Here is a 19841-nt window from a genome sequence, read left to right as displayed (position 1 = left end):
GAGCGAGGGGACGACGCGCACGGAGCCAGGCTCAGAGCGATATATGGGCTCAGACCGATAAGGCCCGTCAGTGTCGTCTGCTTCCAACATGGCCTCTCTGGCCACAGCTGCAGTACTAGTCTAAGGCCTGCTGCCCTTTACACACCAAGAGTGATGCGAATAAATGTTTGTAGCTTATAAATGTTAAACGTAGATTCTGAAAAGAATTGCGGGCAAATTATTTGCACCAAATGTATTCGCACCGAACGCGACGCGTTTTTGAGGTTAAATTGCATTAGCTGGAAGCAGGCAGGATGACATGCTTTCTTAGCGGACGAGACACGATGGAGAGTTCCTCTGCTTGACACAGGAGCCGAAAGCACGGACCTACTTCAGGATGTCTCGCCATGTGTCTGTGGTCAAATCATATCAGAAGTCATAACTGTAAGAAGTCCAGTTTGAACAGTCAGCTGTGCACATTTGGCAACTTGAGGACATTTGGCGAGCTGAGCACCGATTTTTGGTTCAAAATGTGGGTCAACTTGTAGTGGAGCAGATTAAAGAAAAAACGTTCATTTCTGGAAAGAAGCACCAAAATTTACACAAATACTCCTTCAGGATTGTTCTTTTGATCAAAACCTATTAGCCACACACACACACACACACACACACACACACACACACAAATCAAGATTTTCCAAGATGGCCGCGATTCCCAGACCGGAAATACTATTTTCGGGGCAACTTTGTGTAGAATTCTCCAATATGACATACATTTCTGACAACAGAGAAGCCAAATTAAAAAATGGCGGCCATTTTAAAAGATGGTTACCATTTCTGCCATTTTTACCATAGAATTTCATTGTCCAGAGCGATTTTGATGATTCTGGTGTCAAATGACAGGTTTTTAACTGTGGAAGATTCAAAATTGTACATCAGAAATCCTTTTTATATCTCCTTCTGACATTTACTCTGCATATTTTTGCCAGGCAGCTGGCTGCCGGGCTACAGTACATGTGGCTCTGTCTGAAGGACTCTGACTCACAACCCCTCCTAGCAAGTAGCCGAAATGCTCAATCGGATACTTGCTCAGGTTTGTTTTTCTAACCAAAGCGAGGCAAGGCAGCTTTATTTGTATAGCACATTTCATTCACAGAAGCAATTCAGACAGAGTGCTTTTCAAATGACGTCAGCTGTCATCTGGCTGCCTGGCAATATGCCAGGTAGTGACATCACTGATGACATCACTCACTGATGACATCAGTGATGTCACTCAAGCCATTGCTGTCTCTACCTGAAGGAATGGCTGCTCGAGCAGGGCACGACAACATGCATCTCCACTATGCGGCCGAGGCCGGAGACCTGCAGCAGCTGAGGACCCTGCTCCAGGAAGACTTCTTCAGAAGGCGGATCAACGAGCGCTTTGTGTGGTACAACAACCGATGGAGGACCCCTCTGGTGCTCGCAGCCAGGCAGGGTCACACTGCCTGTGTGGCCTACCTGATCGCCCATGGAGCCCAGGTAGACCTAGCTGATGACCTAGACCACACGCCTCTCTACAGGGCCGTAGTCTACGGGCACCTGGACTGCGCCCGGATCCTCCTGGAAGCTGGGGCGGACCCCAACAAGAGCGTACACGGCTCATACACCCCGGTCTACTCTGCTGCCTTCTGGGGAAGGCTGGACATACTGCAGGAACTCCTCAGGTTCTGTGCCACTGTTGACGTGGACAGCGATCGCATCTTCTGGTCTCCTCTCTACATCAGCGCACGCCGCCACCACCTGGACTGCTTCCGCCTGCTGCTCCAGGACAGCGTTCTGACCCACGATGTGGCTTCTCGCCTGCTGGATGAGGTGCTGTGGCACAGGTGTGACGTGGCCTTCATCCAACTGCTCCTGGACCATGGTGCCGACCCGGCACTGGTGACCTTGGAGCAGGCACAGCTGGAGGCGAGGGTGGATCCCGAGTCTCTCAGGGTCTTTCTGGAGGCCAAGAGAAGTCCTCTGGCCCACGTGTGTCGGATCCGGATCCGCCAAGCGCTGGGCAGACATCACCTGAACCAAGTCCACTTCCTGCCACTAACACAAGTGATGAAGGACTTCGTGCTCTACCAAAACTGACAATTGCGGCATTTGTTGCTTTATTTACCAAAGACTACATGGCAAACCTGGGATGGTTATAATGAGGCTTCCGATGTTTTCAGCAAACTCAGGCAGTATCTACCAACAATAGATGATGCCGACATGAAGATCATGATGTACAGTATGACCAGCTGATGGTCCAGCTGATGTTGTTGATGATGCAAGCCTGGACATGTTTGTTCGGAAGCAGAGGCCATACAACGCCATTCCTGCTACTCAAGCTGCTCCACTCCAGCAGGTAAAGCGTGCTGCCTACCAGGCTGGAGGCATATGGGGTCAACCATTACTTTGTCAACCAGAAGCTCAGTCCTTCTGACTTGGAGTGGATCAAGAAAGGTGATATGTGGCAGATCTTGTGGACTGATCCCCCCCCCCCCCCCCTATTGCAGAGAGAGTTGCCAACAACTGAAGAAGCATATCCTTTGCTTGCATAGGACTGTGTAGCTGCAGATGTGAAGTTTAGGCTTTGTTTCAACCCAGAGCATAGGTTAGTTGATTATACATGCACATTTTCTATGACATTGATTGATTGACATATCTTCAGTGCCTACTGCCCAGGTGGGCTATCTCGTCGAAAGGGCCTTTCTGTGTGGAGTTTGCATGTTCTCCCCGTACCCCCCAGGGGGTTCCTCCGTACATAACCCCCCACTAAAAACATGCAGAAGATCGTCATCCGACCAGTGACGACAACATCTGAAGTTGGTCCAATGATGGTCCAATGATGGTCCCCGGGTGCTGGAAAGAAATAGCGACCACTGCTCCTGGCCTGCCCCCCGGAGGAAAGGACAAGCCTGGATGGGTCAAATGCAGAGGACATATTTCACCGGCCACCGTCAGCATGAGTGTGTGTTGTGGCCGCATGCATGTGTTGTAGTGTTCGTGTGACAATAAAGACGGGCTTCCGTCTGAAATGGTGTTTTAAATCGTGATCCTGGTCAGATTGTTAAGGTTACAGATGTCTTCAATGCATTGTCCATCAGAATGCGGTGTCCCCTCTCTGCCATCACAAGATGTGGTGGGGATGGACTACCTGCTGGGTGACCATTGATTTCCTGTCCTCAAATTGACTCCCATTCTTTCATACCTATTTATTGTTTTAGCAAAAATGTATGTAAAGAGTTTACAGCAAGATCGATTCATGTATATAAAAAAGGGTATTTAGAATTAATTGATTGATTGATTTATTCATTCATTTATTTATTTAGTCATATCTTATGTGTGCTTCGTTTCAAAAATATCCTCAAAAGCTCATATCGGTCGAACCCCGGACGACACCGTACATATCAAAGTGTTTCCCCTGCTGAGGCAACCCCGCTTTTTCCCCTCTCCTTTACTCTCTCCCTCTCTCTCTCTCTATCTCTCTGTCTGTCTCTCTGTCTCTCTACCCCTCCCTCTCACAGCTGTGATATCATCCTCAGGCTTCAAGGTCTCCCCCTAATTCCCAGAACATCACTCAACGTTTCACCCCTCAAACCTGTTCCCCTCCACCCCAGCTAAACATCCTCCGTGCCACGTACAATTCAAATAACACGCACGGCGCGCAGCGTTTGTCTGGGAACACCCGATCTCTCTCTCCTGGTTGGAAGCCACCCCGCTGGTATTCTCTCTCACCTTGTTGGAAGCCAACCTCTCTCTCTCTCTCTCTCTCTCTCTCTCTCTCTCTCTCTCTCTCTCTCTCCATCTCTCTCTCTCACCTTGTTGGAAGCCAACCTTTCTCTCTCTCTCTCTCTCTCTCTCTCTCCATCTCTCTCTCTCTCTCTCACCTTGTTGGAAGCCAACCTCTCTCTCTCTCTCTCTCTCTCTCTCTCCATCTCTCTCTCACCTTGTTGGAAGCCAACCTCTCTCTCTCTCTCTCTCTCTCTCTCTCCATCTCTCTCTCCCCTTGTTGGAAGCCAACCTCTCTCTCTCTCTCTCTCTCTCTCTCCTGGTTGAAGCCACCCCGCTGGTATTCTCTTTCTCTCTCTCTCTCTCCTGGTTGAAGCCACCCCGCTGGTATTCTCTCTCTCTCTCTCCTGGTTGAAGCCACCCCGCTGGTATTATCTCTCTCTCTCTCTCTCGGGGAGGAGGGGAGGAGGTGGGCAACCTCACCTCCTCCCCGCTGACCATCAGCATAGGAGCGCCCCAGGGGTGCGTCTCCAGCCCCTTCTGGTACGACCTCTACACCCACGACTGCGTGGCGACTCAAACTTCAAACACCATCGTGAAGTTTGCAGACGACACAGCAGTCGTGGGGCTGATCTCAGGGGGCGACGAGACGGCCTACAGAGAGGAGGTGAGGGTCCTGGAACAATGGTGCCAGGACAACCACCTCTCTCTGAACGTCTCCAAGACCAAGGAGATCATTGTGGACTACAGGAGAGGGGGGGGCACACACCCCCCAATCACCATCAACGGCACAGTGGTGGAAAGGGTGGACAGCTTCAAGTACCTGGGAGTCAACATCCACCAGGACCTGACCTGGGCCGGCCACACCGCCACTGTTGTCAAAAAGGCCCAACAGCGAATACACGGACTCAGGCGCCTGAAGAAGTTTGGGCTAAGGAAAGAAATCCTCAGGGACTTCTACAGAGGCACCATTGAAAGCCTGCTGACTGGCTGCTTCACCGCCTGGTACGGGAACTGTACCACCACGGACCGCAGGGCGCTACGGAGGGTGAGGCGCGCGGCCCAGCACGTAACAGGAGACGAGTTGCCAGAACTGCACAAACTGTATAACCAGCGGTGCCTCAGGAGGTCCCTGAAGATCATCAAAGACACAAACCATCCCCACAACAGCCTGTTCTCCCTGCTACCCTCAGGGAGGAGATACAGGGTTCCAAAAGCACGCACAAATTGCTTGAGGAACAGTTTCTTCCCGCAGGCCACGAGACTCCTTAACATACACAAATAGTGTAGTAGTCGTACCGTACCGTACTGCAGCTGCTACCATTATGTATGCCTAATGTTTAATTGTATGTCTAACAAGGTACATGCTACTTGCACCTGTATGTCAATTACGTCGAATTTAAAATGTCTGAACACGTCTAACGTATGCACAATGCCTAATGTTTAATTGTATGTTTAATAAGGTACATGCTATTTGCACTGTATGTCAAATACGTCGAATTAAAATGTCCGAACACGTCTAACGTATGCACATGACATGTGCACCTATGTGCAATGAATATGCCACTGACTTGTCTTATCGCTATTCTGCCTCATTGCCTATTGCTGCTTAGTATTGCTTATTGATGCCTATTTCTTATTGCCTATTGCTCATTGCTTGTTGCCTATTTGTACTAAGTCGTAAACGGAGTCCACAGCACAAGAATTTCACACGTGATACTTGTACCATGGAGTGACAATAAAAATCTTGAATCTTGAATCTTGAATCTCTCCTGGTTGAAGCCACCCCGCTGGTATTCTCTCTCTCTCCGCTGGTATTCTCTCTCTCTCTCTCCTGGTTGGAAGCCACCCTGCTGGTATTCTCTCTCTCTCTCTCCTGGTTGGAAGCCATCCTCTCTCTCTCTCTCTCTCTCTCTCTCTCTCTCTCCTGGTTGCAAGCCATCCCCTCTCTCTCTCTCTCTCTCTCTCTCTCTCTCTCTCTCCTGCTGGTATTGGATGCAAATCGCTCGGATTAAAAGAGAGGCGAGAAACATGAGAGTGGCGTGACACCGGGGCGGCCGAGGAGAGAGAACGAGAGCGAGAAGGAGAGGGAGGCGATAAGAGGATGCAAATGCTGTTGAGACAGACAGACAGAGAGATGGATGGAGGGATGGATGGAGGGAGGCAGAGGGGAGGGTCAGGTGACGGTCAGGTGACAGCGTGACCTTTGTGGCAGGACAGGAGTTTTTCTCTGGACGATGGCGACGGATGGCTGGATTTGCATTGATGGATCTTCTTTCCATGAGGCTGTCATGTATCAGTGCTTAGGCACATCACGCCCCGCTCATTAATCAAATCATGGCCTCCGACTAGAGCGATCTGTCTGCCAGACGTTTCTCAGCTGTCTGTCTACCTCTCTCTCTCTCTCTCTCTCTCTCTCTCTCTCTCTCTCTTTCTCTCTCTCTCTCTCTCTCTCGCTCTCTTTCTAGTTCTCTCACTTGCTTTTTTCACCCTCTCTGGCCTGTCTTTCCTGTCTTCGTCACCTTCACTTGCACCTTCACTTGATTCTAAAACTTATTTGTACACCTTTTTTTTTGTTTGTAAACGGCTCTAATCAAGACAGTAACATCATTGAATACATTCAATGCCCATGAAATTAAAATAAGAAAAGCAAGTGGATGCCACCAAGTAAAACAGATCCGGAGCGATCTGAAAAATAGTAAAAATAAGAACAAAAAAAAGCTGCTGGGAAAACATAAATCACATGGAAAGAAGTTTATAAAAATACATTTTAAGAAGTTCATAACCATGGACCTAACTGTGTCTTCACATTTCAAAATCAATTAGAAATATGACAGGTAACAAGTAGACAGAGGTGGGCAGTATTTTAAATACATGTCTTGCTTCAAGTGAAGTCAGTGTGCGGGAGCTTTCTGCCTCATCAAATACATGTATTTAAAATACGTATTTCAAATACATTTGTGTATTTTGTCATTTGTATTTGGCTGGACCGAGAAAAATAAGATATAATTTGTATCAAAATACTTTCAGACCTTGTATTTTGTGTATTTTAAATACATAAAATAAATTTTTATGTAATTTTATTCTCAAATTGACACATTTTTTACATTGACACAGGTTTAAACTGGAATAAACCCTCAGAACAAACTCAACCACAAATCAGAGGCAGAGTAGAGTGGGTATTAAGTCAGACTTCACATCACTTCTTCGTCTAAACTAGTAATGAAGCCTCGTATTTGTGGAAATTCCCCCAGAGATAATTAACTAATATAATGATGATTAGATATTGCATGCACTGGCCTATCTGCAAATGAAACGGTTTACTACATATTCAAACCAGTTTATATTAGAGAGGCGGTGGTGTGGCGGCAGTGTGGGTCACAATTGTGATGTCATCAGTGATGTCCCTTGAGCAATTGTGATGTCATCAGTGATGTCACTCGAGCAACTCATACTGTTATGATGTCAGATATCTATGGCTAAACATTGTCAAAGTTCCAAAACTTGAGGTTAACATGTAGAAATGCTGCCTACAGTATAAGTCAAAAGCCCTCACAGAAGGTGATTAACAGCTGAAGTGAGGGAGAAAGCTGTGCTGAAAAACAGCTCAAACTGGCAGAGCTGTAGTGTGTTGGAGGGTAAACAAAGGAGAATACTGTCACAGAGGAATAAAGAGACGATTTACCATCTAAAACGTTTTTAGCCTTTTTTTTCTCTAAATTCATGGTGGGCCACTTAAAAACGGGCAGCGGGCCGTAGTTTGGCCACCCCTGAAAAGAAACCAGAGAATTTCACATTTGAGAAGCTGGAATCAGATAATTAGGGCATGTTTCCTTAAAGAAATGGCTCAAAATGATTAATAGATCATCAAAATAGGCAATGAATGTAATATTTGGCAATGAGTCGATGAATTGACTAATTGTTGCAGCTCTTTATCAGTTTTTATAAAATATATTTTTATGCATTTTCAAAACAAAAAATACATATTTTTATTTCAAATACATTTTTCAGACCAGTATTTTGTATTTGTATTGTGATAAATTTTTTGAGCAAGTATTTGTAATTTTATCAAAATGCTTTTTGATGTATTTTCGCCCATCTCTGCAAGTACAGAGACACCCTAATATTTTGCACAAGCTGGAGTCATTAAAGACAGGGGAAGCACGATGAAATACATTTTTTCCCAGTAGGTTGACTTTCATAGTTGTTGAAAAAGTCATGCAGGAATTGCATAATTTTTCAGCGGGGCCGAGATGACTAAAGCAGATTCATTATGGGACAGAGGGCATATCTGTGCCCCTGTCCCTCGCTGTCCCCTCCCCATGCCTCCATCTATCTTCACCCCCACCCCCCGTCTGTCTGTCACACCCCCCCCCCCCCCCCCCCTCCATCTGTCTGCCTGCCTGTCTGTCACACCAGCCACCCAGGCCTTCTTGTAGGTATCATCTTGTGCTGGTGCGTGATCTCCGACACTTTCCCAGTGACAGTGTGGGACCCCCTGGCTTTGAGTGACAGCACGGTATGACGCTCAAGTCAACAGCAATCATCAGCCCCCCCCCCCCCCCTATCTCTGTCTCTGTCCAACCACACCTGTTCTGCAAGCCTCAGCAAGGCTTTGAGTCGGGTTGGAGGTTAATAATGCATAGCGGTGGAGGGGCCCGGGCCGGGCAGAGCCAAAGTGAAGTGTCCATTTTGGCCGAGGATGCTAAATTCATTAACAATTTTTCCAGACCTCTCGCTTCCTCCTCTTTGCTCTTTGCTGAAGCACCATTATGGCTTTTCAGGCTGCTTCCTGTACAGATTCCTTTTTTCTTTTGGTCCCCAGTCACAAAAGGTGCCTTGGCTTTGGGGAGGGGAGGGGAGGGGGGGGGGGGGGTTTAGCACTTTTGAAATGTGAAGGACTCTCAAGAGCTGTACCCCCCCCCCACCCCCCACCCCCACCCCCCAGATCAAGGGTAGAGACCCCTGCTAGTCCGTCCAGGGGAGAAGGAAGGAGAGGTTTGCGTAATAGAGAGGCAAAGTGACCGCCTACTTCCTGCTTCAGCACTGTACCAGAGATTTTTATCCGCCATTTATTTTCCCATAGACATTTAGTAAAATGCTTAATAAAAATAGTTTTACTTCATAAAACCAAACGGTTCAGCTATATTTAGAATCGGGAGAGACCATAGAACATTTCACTCGGACCAAAACTTAAAAAAACAACATTGAAAAAATATTTTCTTTAAATCTGAATTTTTTTTGTAACGTTTTGGTCCGAGTGAAATGTTATGTGGTCTCTCCTGTTTCTAAATATATCTGAACCGTTTGGTTTGAACAAGTACAACTATTTTGTTATAAGCATTTTGCCAAATGTCTATGGGAAAATAAATGGCGGATGAAAATCTCTGGTACAGTGCTGAAGCAGGAAGTAGGCGGTCACTTTGGCTCTCTATGCTCTTCTCTCCACGTCGTGTCTCCCCCCCCCCCAGTAAGGTCCCTCTTTGTGGGCCGGCGGCGGAGGTCTACGCGCCGGCCGGGCTCCTTTGGAGGAGCAGAAAGTGGAGGTTTGGCCAGACTAATGCAACTCAGAGCTACACAGGTTAATGATCTAGAGAAGACTCGGACCCAAACACTCACGCACAGCCTTTCCTCTTGTATTCAGCCTCCCCCCCCTCTGATCGCTCCTACTAAAGTAATGACGGGGCACTCTAGTCTCGCTCCCCCCCCCTCCATCTCCTGTGCTTTTCATTGTAAAGCTTTCATGTGGTCCTTGTTGTCTTTGTCCCCGCGTCATGTGGTCCTTGTTGTCTTTGTCCCCGCGTCTCTCGCCCCGCTTTCATAGCTTTGTGTGCTGCGGCTGTCGCTCATCTATTAAGGCAACAAACGGGACAAGGGCAACATTCAGACGGCGCTTTGTGTCCCCAAACCTCCAAAGGTTCGCTCTTTAGTTCTTTTGAAAACACTCGAACTTGGAATTTTCCTTGGGCCGCACAGTCACTCAATAGGATACATTTCTTTGTCGTCAGTATTGTCATACATTTCTGACCATATTTGTTTTGTAATCCCTGAAAAGAAATTGTGTCAAACTCCAGGCTGCAACAGTTCAATTGGGATGTCACAGATTCACCGTCTTTGTCCAGATTAAATTCTGGGATTGGTGTGAGCACTGGTGTCAGATCTTTAGCATATACAGTAAGAAGTGACAAATCTAATCCAAAACTGTCTCAAATCCAGTCAAAAAATGACTAATAAAATAATTAATAATTAATAAATAAATAAATAAGTAAAATAATTAATAAAATAATTTTAGTCTTTTATAGAGCGAATCACCGTGACGTCGCACTAGGGTAGACAACTGGCGCTTGATTTGAATTGTTTGTTTTTGTTTGTGTTTGTTGTTTATTTCAGCTGTACTGTAACATTCAAAAATACAGTATATACCATAGTTAAACACGGTGGTCTGACCTATCGGACTGTGTTAGCATCTGATAAACCAAATCCACCCGACAGCCACGGACTGGTGTTGGACGAACTGCTAGTTTGGCGTAAACTCAAGCTGTCATTTTCTTTATCCTGTGGCCCAACAGATACAATTAGGTCTCCAAACTAACGTGAGTGAAAGTGTTGTTAATTAATGAGATATGAAGGCATCAAACATGCATTTTAGACTGAACCAGTTTCTCAGAGTGGAGACATCTTGCCAGCTTTAGATGCTCACTGCCGCAGAGAACTTGTCTCGGCCTTCCTTCACTGTCAAAAAGTGTCAAGTCCAACAACTTCCAACATGGGCTCCTTCCACACGACTCCGAGCTGCAGACAAACACAGTGTTGAGATGTGGTGTCCAGGAGCTGCAGACAAACACAGTGTTGAGATGTGGTGTCCAGGAGCTGCAGACAGACACAGTGTTGAGATGTGGTGTCCAGGAGCTGCAGACAGACACAGTGTTGAGATGTGGTGTCCAGGAGCTGCAGATGAAAAGGGAAGTAGAGGGTTCACTTCCTGTCTGCTGGGCTCTGTAGCTGGTTAAGGTCATTAGGCCTCAGTGAGCCCTTTGACATGGCCTGATTATGTTTGGCTGGGCCTGCATGGGATATGTGACATGAGACGTGTTGCTTTGGATCATCACTGTGGGATTGCCCATATCAATTATGTGTACCTGTGCGTGTGTGTGTGCGTGTGTGTGTGTGTGTGTGTGTGTGTGTGTGTGTGTGTGTGTGTGTGTGTGTGTGTGTGTGTGTGTGTGTGCGTGCGTGCGTGCGTGCGCGCGCGTGTCTGTGTGTGCGTGCGTGCGTGTGTGTGTGTGTGGTGAGCCAGTCTGTAGGGCCTGTTGATTGGTCCTGATTAACAGACTGCCAGGCACTAGAGCCTTTGTGATGTAGCATCTTGAGCTGGTTATTTCCAATCAGTTCCACGGGAGGCCTTGAACCCAGGTGTGTGTGTGTGTGTGTGTGTGTGTGTGAGAAGGAGAGGATGGGGGGGGCGTAGAACGTACGTACTAGGGCTGCATAATTACCTGGAAAACATTCAATACATTTAACATCGTAATATTCTGACAAGAAGTTGCATTTTTGTCTCGGAGGGGAAAGGTGTTTCAAGCAGTTTCCTAAAAAAGGTGATTGGCTGGCCCACAATTTAATCGGGACGTCAGAGAATATTTTTTTTTTTATAAATTTTATTTCTAAAAAAGAAAGTGAGGTAAGCATGAACATCTCAGTTTCTTCACACCTGTTTATGTATTTTAAGCAGCAAAAAAGAAAATATGTAGAAAAGGTCGTGATGGTAATATTAGAAGGAGCACATTTGGCACATTTGGCCTCCATACTACAGGATGTCTCTGACCGAGCTCTCTGGGAACATGCAGGACAATTCACCCAAACGCTGGTAATAACCCTGCTCTGCTTTTCTCTCTGTCTGTGTGTCTGTGTGTCTGTCTGTCTGTCTGGCTGTCTGTGTGTCTGTCTGTCTGTGTGTCTGTCTGTCTGTCTCTCTGTGTTGTATCTGTGTGTCTGTTGGCAGCCAAGCTGAGCAGCCAGGACTCCTACAACAACTTCACCAATAACAACATGGGCAACCCACGCCTGTCCTCGCTGCCGAGCCTCACCGTGGTGCTGCCTCTGGCCCAGATCAAGCAGCCCATGACCCTGGGCACCATCACCAAGCGCACCGGGTAGGTAGCACACTGCCCCACCCGCCCTGCCCCCTCCCACTAACCCCACCCCACCCGCACCGCCCCCTCCCACCCCACCCCACCCCACCCCGCCTGCACCGCCCGCTCACACTCCACCCCGCCCCACCTGCACCGCCCCCACAGGGAGAGGTCAGGTCGGCGCAGCTGTTGTTCTGGTGCACATTTGATACAGAGGTTTGCAGAGTGCATAATGCTACAGTATAACATCATCCTATTAGGCTATTATCATACATCCATAACCTCATATGATAACTGGGTATGCACCGATATGAACACTTTGGCCGATACGATAACCGACATTAACACTGCTGTTATGGCCGATAATAACCGATGTTTACTGTGCCCATGTTGATATGATCTGTATAAAAACAAGTTTCTCTGATAATACAATTGCGTACATACTGAAAAACACATGTTGACTAACATCGGCCGATACCATTATGATTGTCGATATATCATGCATCCCTAATGATAACGCGTAACCTCACATGCAGTTCTGGATAATATGACTGCCTTGTGTTCAAACTGCTAAATATCTTAATAAGATATTTATATGATCTTCCTTGTGTTTGGATATTAAAATGGCCTCTATATTCAGTCTGCGATCATCTCCAGGCCGTTCAGGTTCACGTCCAGCTGGAGGGACAGCATGAAGTATTGACAGGCCTCCTCACTGCCTTGTGTACAGCCGGTGCATCATGGGATGCATCGTGACTTTCCCCTCCGCACACTCGCACACTCTTTTGTCTCAGACGACCAGCTCTTTTGCATAGTCTAATGAAGCACAACAGACATGCCAACTCAGTCCCACGGCTGTTTGAGAAGCGGCTGAAAAGACGTGATGCGTCGCAGCAGGGAAAACCCAGCGAAAACGCAACAAAAACAATTCAAGGCGTAATGGAGTGCAGTGTAACGCACGCCGAGGCTCGTGCCAGGCCCGCGCGGTCAAACACCAGCGCGTGGTGGAAATAAGATGGCTCGGTGTTTTCTTTCGCCCTGATCTGTCTATGTCACGCAGTGAAATGATGTCGTTTTAAGGCAGCTTGAGTCACCCGTCGGCAGGTTTACATAGAGGACAGGTGGGCGGATTTTAATATTTTTAATTTAAATGTCATTTTCCTGCCCTGTTTGAATGGGAAATGCTGCACTGATTGAAAGATTTATTTCCCCGTGATATTTGATAAGTGAGCGTTGAGGATGACAATGGACACCTGATACCTGACATGAGAGCCGTGTGCCTTCAGTCATTAAGATGACTCACAAGGGAAGTGATTTAGCTTGGGCTCTGTTTCATCATGTGTTATTTGTATATCCACATACCACACAGGGAGGCAGGCAGCCAATCATATACCACACAGGGAGGCAGGCAGGTAGCCAATCCAGGTGAGCCTCCTCCAAAACAACTCAGGTGAATGGCTACAGTACGTTGGGTCAGATGAATGGCTACAGTACGTTGGGGACTTCCAAAAAGGGCAAAACATGACCATGACGACGATCTCCTGCAGCTAGGGATGTAACGATACACTCAACTCACGATTCGATACGATTCACGATACTTTTTTTTTTCAACAAAAGGAGTTTACAGACAAATTATGAGAAAATGATGGCAAACACACGTCTCTGCTTTGACTGACATGATGAGGCGGAGTTGATAATAACACAATTTTCATGTTTGGGTGTACTATCCCTCAATAATCATTAATCATGTTTGTCAAGTTGCCTTCATTTATCTAATAATTTGTCTAAGATAATTTATTACATCTTTATTCATCTTAGCCCTTAGAAGTATTGAATGCCTGTATATGTCCCTGTTTGTCTTTGTTTGATCATAGCATGCTTATGGTTTTATCAATAATGTGGTCTGAATGTTGGCATGCTTTAACTGTCTGTGCTGGTCTGTCTGCCTGTATAGTCTGTTTTAACTTGCATGGTGCCAATTGCTTTGGCCTGCTACAGTACATGTTATTTTTACTTCAATTTTTATTGTTGGTGTTTGTTTTTAATGCTTGCTTGCTTGCTTTTAATGGCTATCTTAAGTTCTGGCCAAGGGACATCAGTTGAAAATTAGCCGTTTGGCTAACACTGGCATGTTTACATTCATGTTAATTAATGTGCACTGTCCCTCAAATAAATCAATACAAATTCTTCTTCTTCTTCTTCTTCTTCTTCTTCTTCTTGTTCTTCTTCTTCTTCTTCTTCTTCTTCTGTTCTAAGTAGCATTCAGAAGGTATTTAAAAGTATTGGTCTTACTGAAACCTGGAGAATGGAGATACCCTGTGTGTTCATTCAGAAAGTCTGATAGATTTCCACCATGTCCAGCCAGTAAAAGTAGTGATGCAGCAGTCCAGAGCCGGTGAAGCAGCTCACTTGATGCTACAGGACATGAACAGTATGCTGCGTCACTGCATCTCTCCCTCAGTCTGCTCTCATCAGTGTTAATGCAAAGAGACATGCAGCTGTACAGCCTGCTGCACCATGCACACTGCTGCACCTGTATAACACACACACACAATCACACACACACAATCACACACAATCACACACACACAAACGCACACAATCACACACACGCCCGCCCACGCGCACACACTCACAATCTCACACACACACACACACACACACACACACACACAATCACACACACGCACGCGCGCATGCACACGCACACAAACGCGCACACATGCACACCCACACAATCATACACGCACACACACACACAAACGTACACGCATGCACGCACACACACACACAATCACACACACAAACGTACACACACGCACACACACACCCACACAATCACACACACACACACACCCACACATTGAGGCAGCAGGTTGGGCTCTAGAGTGGGGGGTGATATCATGCTTTCACGCTATACTTGTGCAAGAGTGCCCAGGCACCATCTGTCTGTCTGTGCAGCCAGCACCTCTCTCTCTCCTCTCTCTCTCTCTCTCTCTCTCTCTCCCCCCCCTCCTGTGTGTGTGTGTGTGTGTGTGTGTGTGTGTGTGTGTGTGTGTGTGTGTGTGTGTGTGTGTGTGTGTGTGTGTGCGTGCGTGTGTGTGTGCGTGTGTGTGTTAGCGTCCGGCAGCTGTATTTACACCTGTATGAGCAGATTCCTGTTGGCAGGGCGGCAGAGGAACACACCAGCTGCTTAACCTACATTCCCTACCAGGCCGTCTGTCTGTGTGCCCACTGTGGCGTGATACACACTACACACACACTTACAGTGCACCCACACACACACTTACAGTGCATACACACACACACACACACACACACACACAAATGAAGCTTCCATGCCTTTTGTTCTGACTTGGCCAGAGTGCATAGGATACTTTCTTGAGCTCTACACACAGCTTTTTTCTTTATTTGTTTTACCTTTTTTACAAATGGGTCTGTGTCCATATAGTGTATATAGTGTTGTTGTTGTTTTTTTGCTGGCGAAAAGCGCTGCCTGCAGCACTTTTTGTGTGGATGAATAAAAAGCAGATCACAGCAGCATCGCCTAACGTTAGCTTAGCAGCCGCTAGCTCGGTAACCAGCTGCTTAGCACAACTACCAGATGATAGAATGTTGTGGAACAAGCAAAGGCTGACCAGATATTTCCAAAACATGTCCAGTATAATCCACAGTGTTTCCCCTAGAAAATCTTTCAGGCCTGGAGGAAATTCGAAATGTAACCCGACCGCAACGGTGGGGGCCCTCACTGGCGACGCTAAACTTTTAGCTAACCTGTTTGCATCTATGTTCGCAATGGCATCCCAAGTATCATGCTCCTAAAAGCAAAATGCTTATTGTTTTGAATGATTTGGCATCTTCCATTACTGTCAACACTTTCAACAACAGTATTGTTGTATTGTAATAATATGCCATAAAGGTTTATTGAAATTTTGGGGGAAGCAGAAAAAAAAAAGTGGCCTGGCGGGCCCGCCAGGCCTGTAGAATGGTAGGGGAAACACTGATCCACCCTGCCTTTAGGGTTACAGTTACAGCTATTTCTCCACCGACACATTCACTTCCTCCATATCTGTTGTTGCTATGGGAACGAGCCGGCGTCTCAGTCATCGTGATCGCTTCACTGAGAAAAGCGGCCAAACCTGACAGGTCTGCAGACCACAACATGTGCAAAGACTACTTGTTTTCTCTTGAAAAACCACATATTTAGCCGTCAGAAGAAACTTTGACCTCGGTCACCTTCGAGGAGCTCACGAGGAGCCCCCCCCCCCCTGTTTGATTCCGGCTCGCCATCCGCCCGATAACCCCCTCCAGACGAGGTTAGGTCAGGGAGGAGACGCAGCTTCTGCTACTCCTCAACCTCTCCTCTGGAAGTCCTCCTGCCTGCTGCTTCCTCTCTGCCGGCTCTGGCCCAGCACTTGGACCTAGATGAATCACATCCAGGGGAGACAGACACGGAAATAACTTGGTCCCCATCGAAGCATCACTGACGCAACTGTGTGGACTCTCCAGCCATCAAAGCATCACTGACACAACTGTGTGGACTCTCCAGCCATCAAAGCATCACTGACACAACTGTGTGGACTCTCCAGCCTGGGCCTTTGTAAAGATGGACCAGAGTGAGACCAGAGAGAAATGTGCTTTCCCACTCAGTCACCAGGGCCTTTTGAGAATAAAACAAACTCCTGGTATTAGGAACGGAGGATGGGGGGGGGGGGGGGGGGGTTGATACAGCATAGTATTGAAATATTTTGTGTGGCAATATATCGTATTGCACAAATGCTTCGTATCACAATATGTATATAAATTGTCAGGTGCAGGTGCAGCATTTATGACAGTGTTGGTCAGTCTGTCTGCTTGACAGTCTCATTTTGCTGCAATAAAAATGACTGAAGTGAGATGAACAGACTAGAAACTTTATAAAACAGATGTTGACCAAGTTTTCCTTTGGGACCTAATTTGCATTGGGAAAAAAAGGAAATATATCGCAAAATTAGCATATCACAATATTGTCACCAGCATAACCAAAGCCATGTCACACTCATCCTGTTCCAAGGAAAATGAAAATGGAAAGATTGATGAAACCGCGGCCGACGACTGAATCCTGCTGATCACCTTGTGGAGCAGATGCAGAAGTGGCAGAAAGAAGAAGGGCAAACGGAGAAAGAGAATGAGCGAGAACCTCCACAGATGGACACCTCAGATTAACGTAATGCGTACAGATCCGCCCACCCATTGTCTCATCGAGCGCTAAGGGGCGGACGTGGACGGGTTTAGCTCCAGCCTCCATCACCGCTGACAGGTTTAGCTCCAGCCTGCTGGCGGCATCACCTCCCAGCCTCCATCACCGCTGGAACACCATGGCACAAATCACCTCTCCACCCTCCCCTGGCGGAGCGGCCATTAGGGCCAACGGGTTAAGAGATGAATGTGTCAACGATTATTCTGCGAGAGTGGGGTCAGTGCCCTCACAGGTTCATTATACTCCTCTCTCTCTCTCGCTCCCGCTCTCTCTTTCTCCCCCCCCCCCCCTCTCTCCCCCTCTCTCTTTCTCTCTCTCTCTCCCCCTCTCTCTCTTTCTCTCCCCCCCTCTCTCCATCTCTCTCTTTCTTTCCCCTCTCTCTCCCCTCTCTCTCTCTTCACAGCAACACGTCCACTCACAATCATAGCTGCTTTATCAACATGAGCAGTGTTTTAGAGGGAAGCATGGAGCGGAGTGTCTTCATGTGGAACGTACCACTTAACTCATTGAGTGCCAAGGACGAGTATGTTCGTCAATTCAGATACTAACGTAGAGTGCCAAGGACGAGTATGTTCGTCAATTGCGTTTTTTGACGGTGGGACGTGGATCAAAGCCTCAGGCATCTCCTGTACAAATATTGTAGCTATTGAAGGTGTATAACCTATTTTACGGACTCATTAGGTGGCGACAGTGCTCTCCAGATTAGAGAAAGGTCCGGAAAACAGCAGGAAAAAGCCCTGTGATGAAAGAGAAACCGCTCATGCTGCAGCCAGAGCCATATAGATTGCTCTGTCTGCAGCTGACGTTGGCTGCGAACAGCAGTCAATCCGCGCCCACAACTGAGCCCCTCTGCCTCTGTCTGTCTGTCTGCATAGTTTCTCCACACGATTAGCCGCCAGAAAGGCAGCACCCGACGCCGAAGGGCCAAACCTTTCCCTGCAGTCCGGTTTGGCATTTCCGTGTCGCGCTGGGAGCCGGCGCACAAAAACGGAGCGCTCTGAAAATAGACTGGGTGCGTGTAGGCTGTGTGTTAGTGTGGGGAGGAGTTTGCAGCTGAGGGGGGGAGAGGGGGGTGGGGCACGCAGGGCACCACACAACTACACCACGTCACTACATCAGAAAATATTATCTTCAGAGTCAGTGAATGTGCTTTAAACGCTTCATTTCACAAAAGGCGGAATAACTCAGCTTCTAATTTGAAACGTGTCTTTTTGCTCAAAACAACCTATCTTCTCCGGCTCATAACTAAAGAACGGAAAATGGTATCAATAAACTTTTTTTTGCAGATGATAGAAGAGAGTCTCATCGTTCTTTGTGCGTGTTCGGTGTTTACATAGTAATATCACACAATATTCTGTGGGCCTCGAGAAATCACTGAAAACGCTCTGAAACTCTGGCACTGGGAGCGTCCGTTCTCCAAAAGTGGCTGGCACTCAATGAGTTAATGTGGAACGTACCACGTGTGTTTGGAAACACATTTGTCAGGTTAAACCACAACCTTTTTGGACCAACACTGTAGAGTTTTGCTGAGGCGTTACTTGGAACTTGTCTCGGGGCTAAGTTGGGCGTTCGGAGAGTTTCATACAGCAACTTATGGGTAGTGTTCTACTGTAAGAGGTTCTCTTTTTTCACACATTTGTGAAAAATGTCAATGCATCGATATTCCCAATTAAATGTTTGTTTATGATTCAATGTTACTGTTGACATATTCAGCAGCATAATATGGACTCTATGTAGCAGAGTGTCCCGGTAGTGCAGAGGTACATTCCCTGCCTACCAACACGAAGGTTGCAGGTTCGAGTGTTCCCTCCGGCTTTGTCGGGCGTCCATACAGGCACAATTGGCCGTGTCTGCGGGTGGGAAGCCGGATTCAGGGTATGTGTGTCTAAGTACAATTGGGGAGAAGAGGGGGGGGGGAAATCAGAGAAAAATAAAATTATGAATATGAAGCAAAGGAAGTGACCTTTGACTGTAGGTCTTGATTGCCTATCTCTATGCTAAACCATGAGCGAGCAAAAACGCCCAACTTATCACTGTCCAAGTTTTGCTTTTGAGTGAATATTTACGGTTTGCCCAAATTTTCTACGTACGGATTCAAACGCCGTTAACTCCCATTCTTCCATAAATTACCGCCAACTGTAAATTTCCCTTCACGGAGCCACAAGTGGCGCTCCGACAAACGAGGGAGGGGACGTCCGAACGTGCATCATCTAAACCCCACGGACCTACTTGGCCTTTTATCTTCTCCATGGAGATCTCACCCCCCTCCACCCTTTCTCCATCCCTCTCCCCACTGGCGTCCGTCCATTTACGCAGCTGGAGGCCCCTCAGCAGAGGGCAGAGTGGAGAGGCTAGAAGCGGGCCCTCTCAGTGGAGCTAGGACCCCGGCACTAATGCTACACTAAGCTCGCGCCATGCTCCCTCTGATAAGTGGCCGTTTACCGGGGGGGCCTCCGTTACAGCGCGCCGCATGCTAATTCGTCAAAGTCGCGCTGCAGGAGTAAAGGCATTCCTCGTCTCTCCCGGAGGAGTGTTTTCTCCTCCGTGTCCACGTTAGCCAGACTAATTGGAGAGTCCTCCTCGGCTATCGTCTGGAGGGTCCGGGCAGGATGCGGCCGACGTGATAAAATAAAGACGTGTGGTGCGGAGAAGTGCTTTGCTTGGCTGGCGATCATGTTTTTTCAGACCCGGGGGAGGTTGTGCTCGCGGGGGACAGAGTTCAGTCTCATCGGGACCTTTATTGCTGT

General features: G+C 47.4%; 2 protein-coding genes across 4 annotated transcripts in view; both read left to right on the top strand.

Annotated features, from left to right (window-relative positions):
* The window catches only part of bcas3 (BCAS3 microtubule associated cell migration factor), a 472230-nt gene that overhangs the window by 134269 nt on the left and 318120 nt on the right, over positions 1 to 19841 (top strand). For all 3 annotated transcript variants that reach the window (XM_083637179.1, XM_083637180.1, XM_083637178.1), the window contains exon 15: positions 11726 to 11876. In XM_083637179.1, the coding sequence (XP_083493305.1) occupies positions 11726 to 11876 (151 nt within the window). The remainder of the gene's footprint in view (positions 1 to 11725; positions 11877 to 19841) is intronic.
* On the top strand, positions 1309 to 9583 carry LOC310777389 (uncharacterized protein; the record flags this gene model as incomplete). The annotated part of the gene is made up of 3 exons (XM_083637718.1): positions 1309 to 1727; positions 1848 to 1956; positions 9551 to 9583. The coding sequence occupies 3 exons, from the start codon at positions 1309 to 1311 to the stop codon at positions 9581 to 9583; spliced, it is 561 nt and encodes a 186-aa protein (XP_083493844.1).

The sequence above is a fragment of the Poromitra crassiceps genome (genome assembly GCF_964638095.1).
Source record: "Poromitra crassiceps genome assembly, chromosome: 5".
Classification (NCBI taxonomy): Eukaryota; Metazoa; Chordata; class Actinopteri; order Beryciformes; family Melamphaidae; genus Poromitra; species Poromitra crassiceps.
Note: the sequence above shows the minus strand (reverse complement) of the source record. Positions and strands in the feature narration are given on the sequence as shown.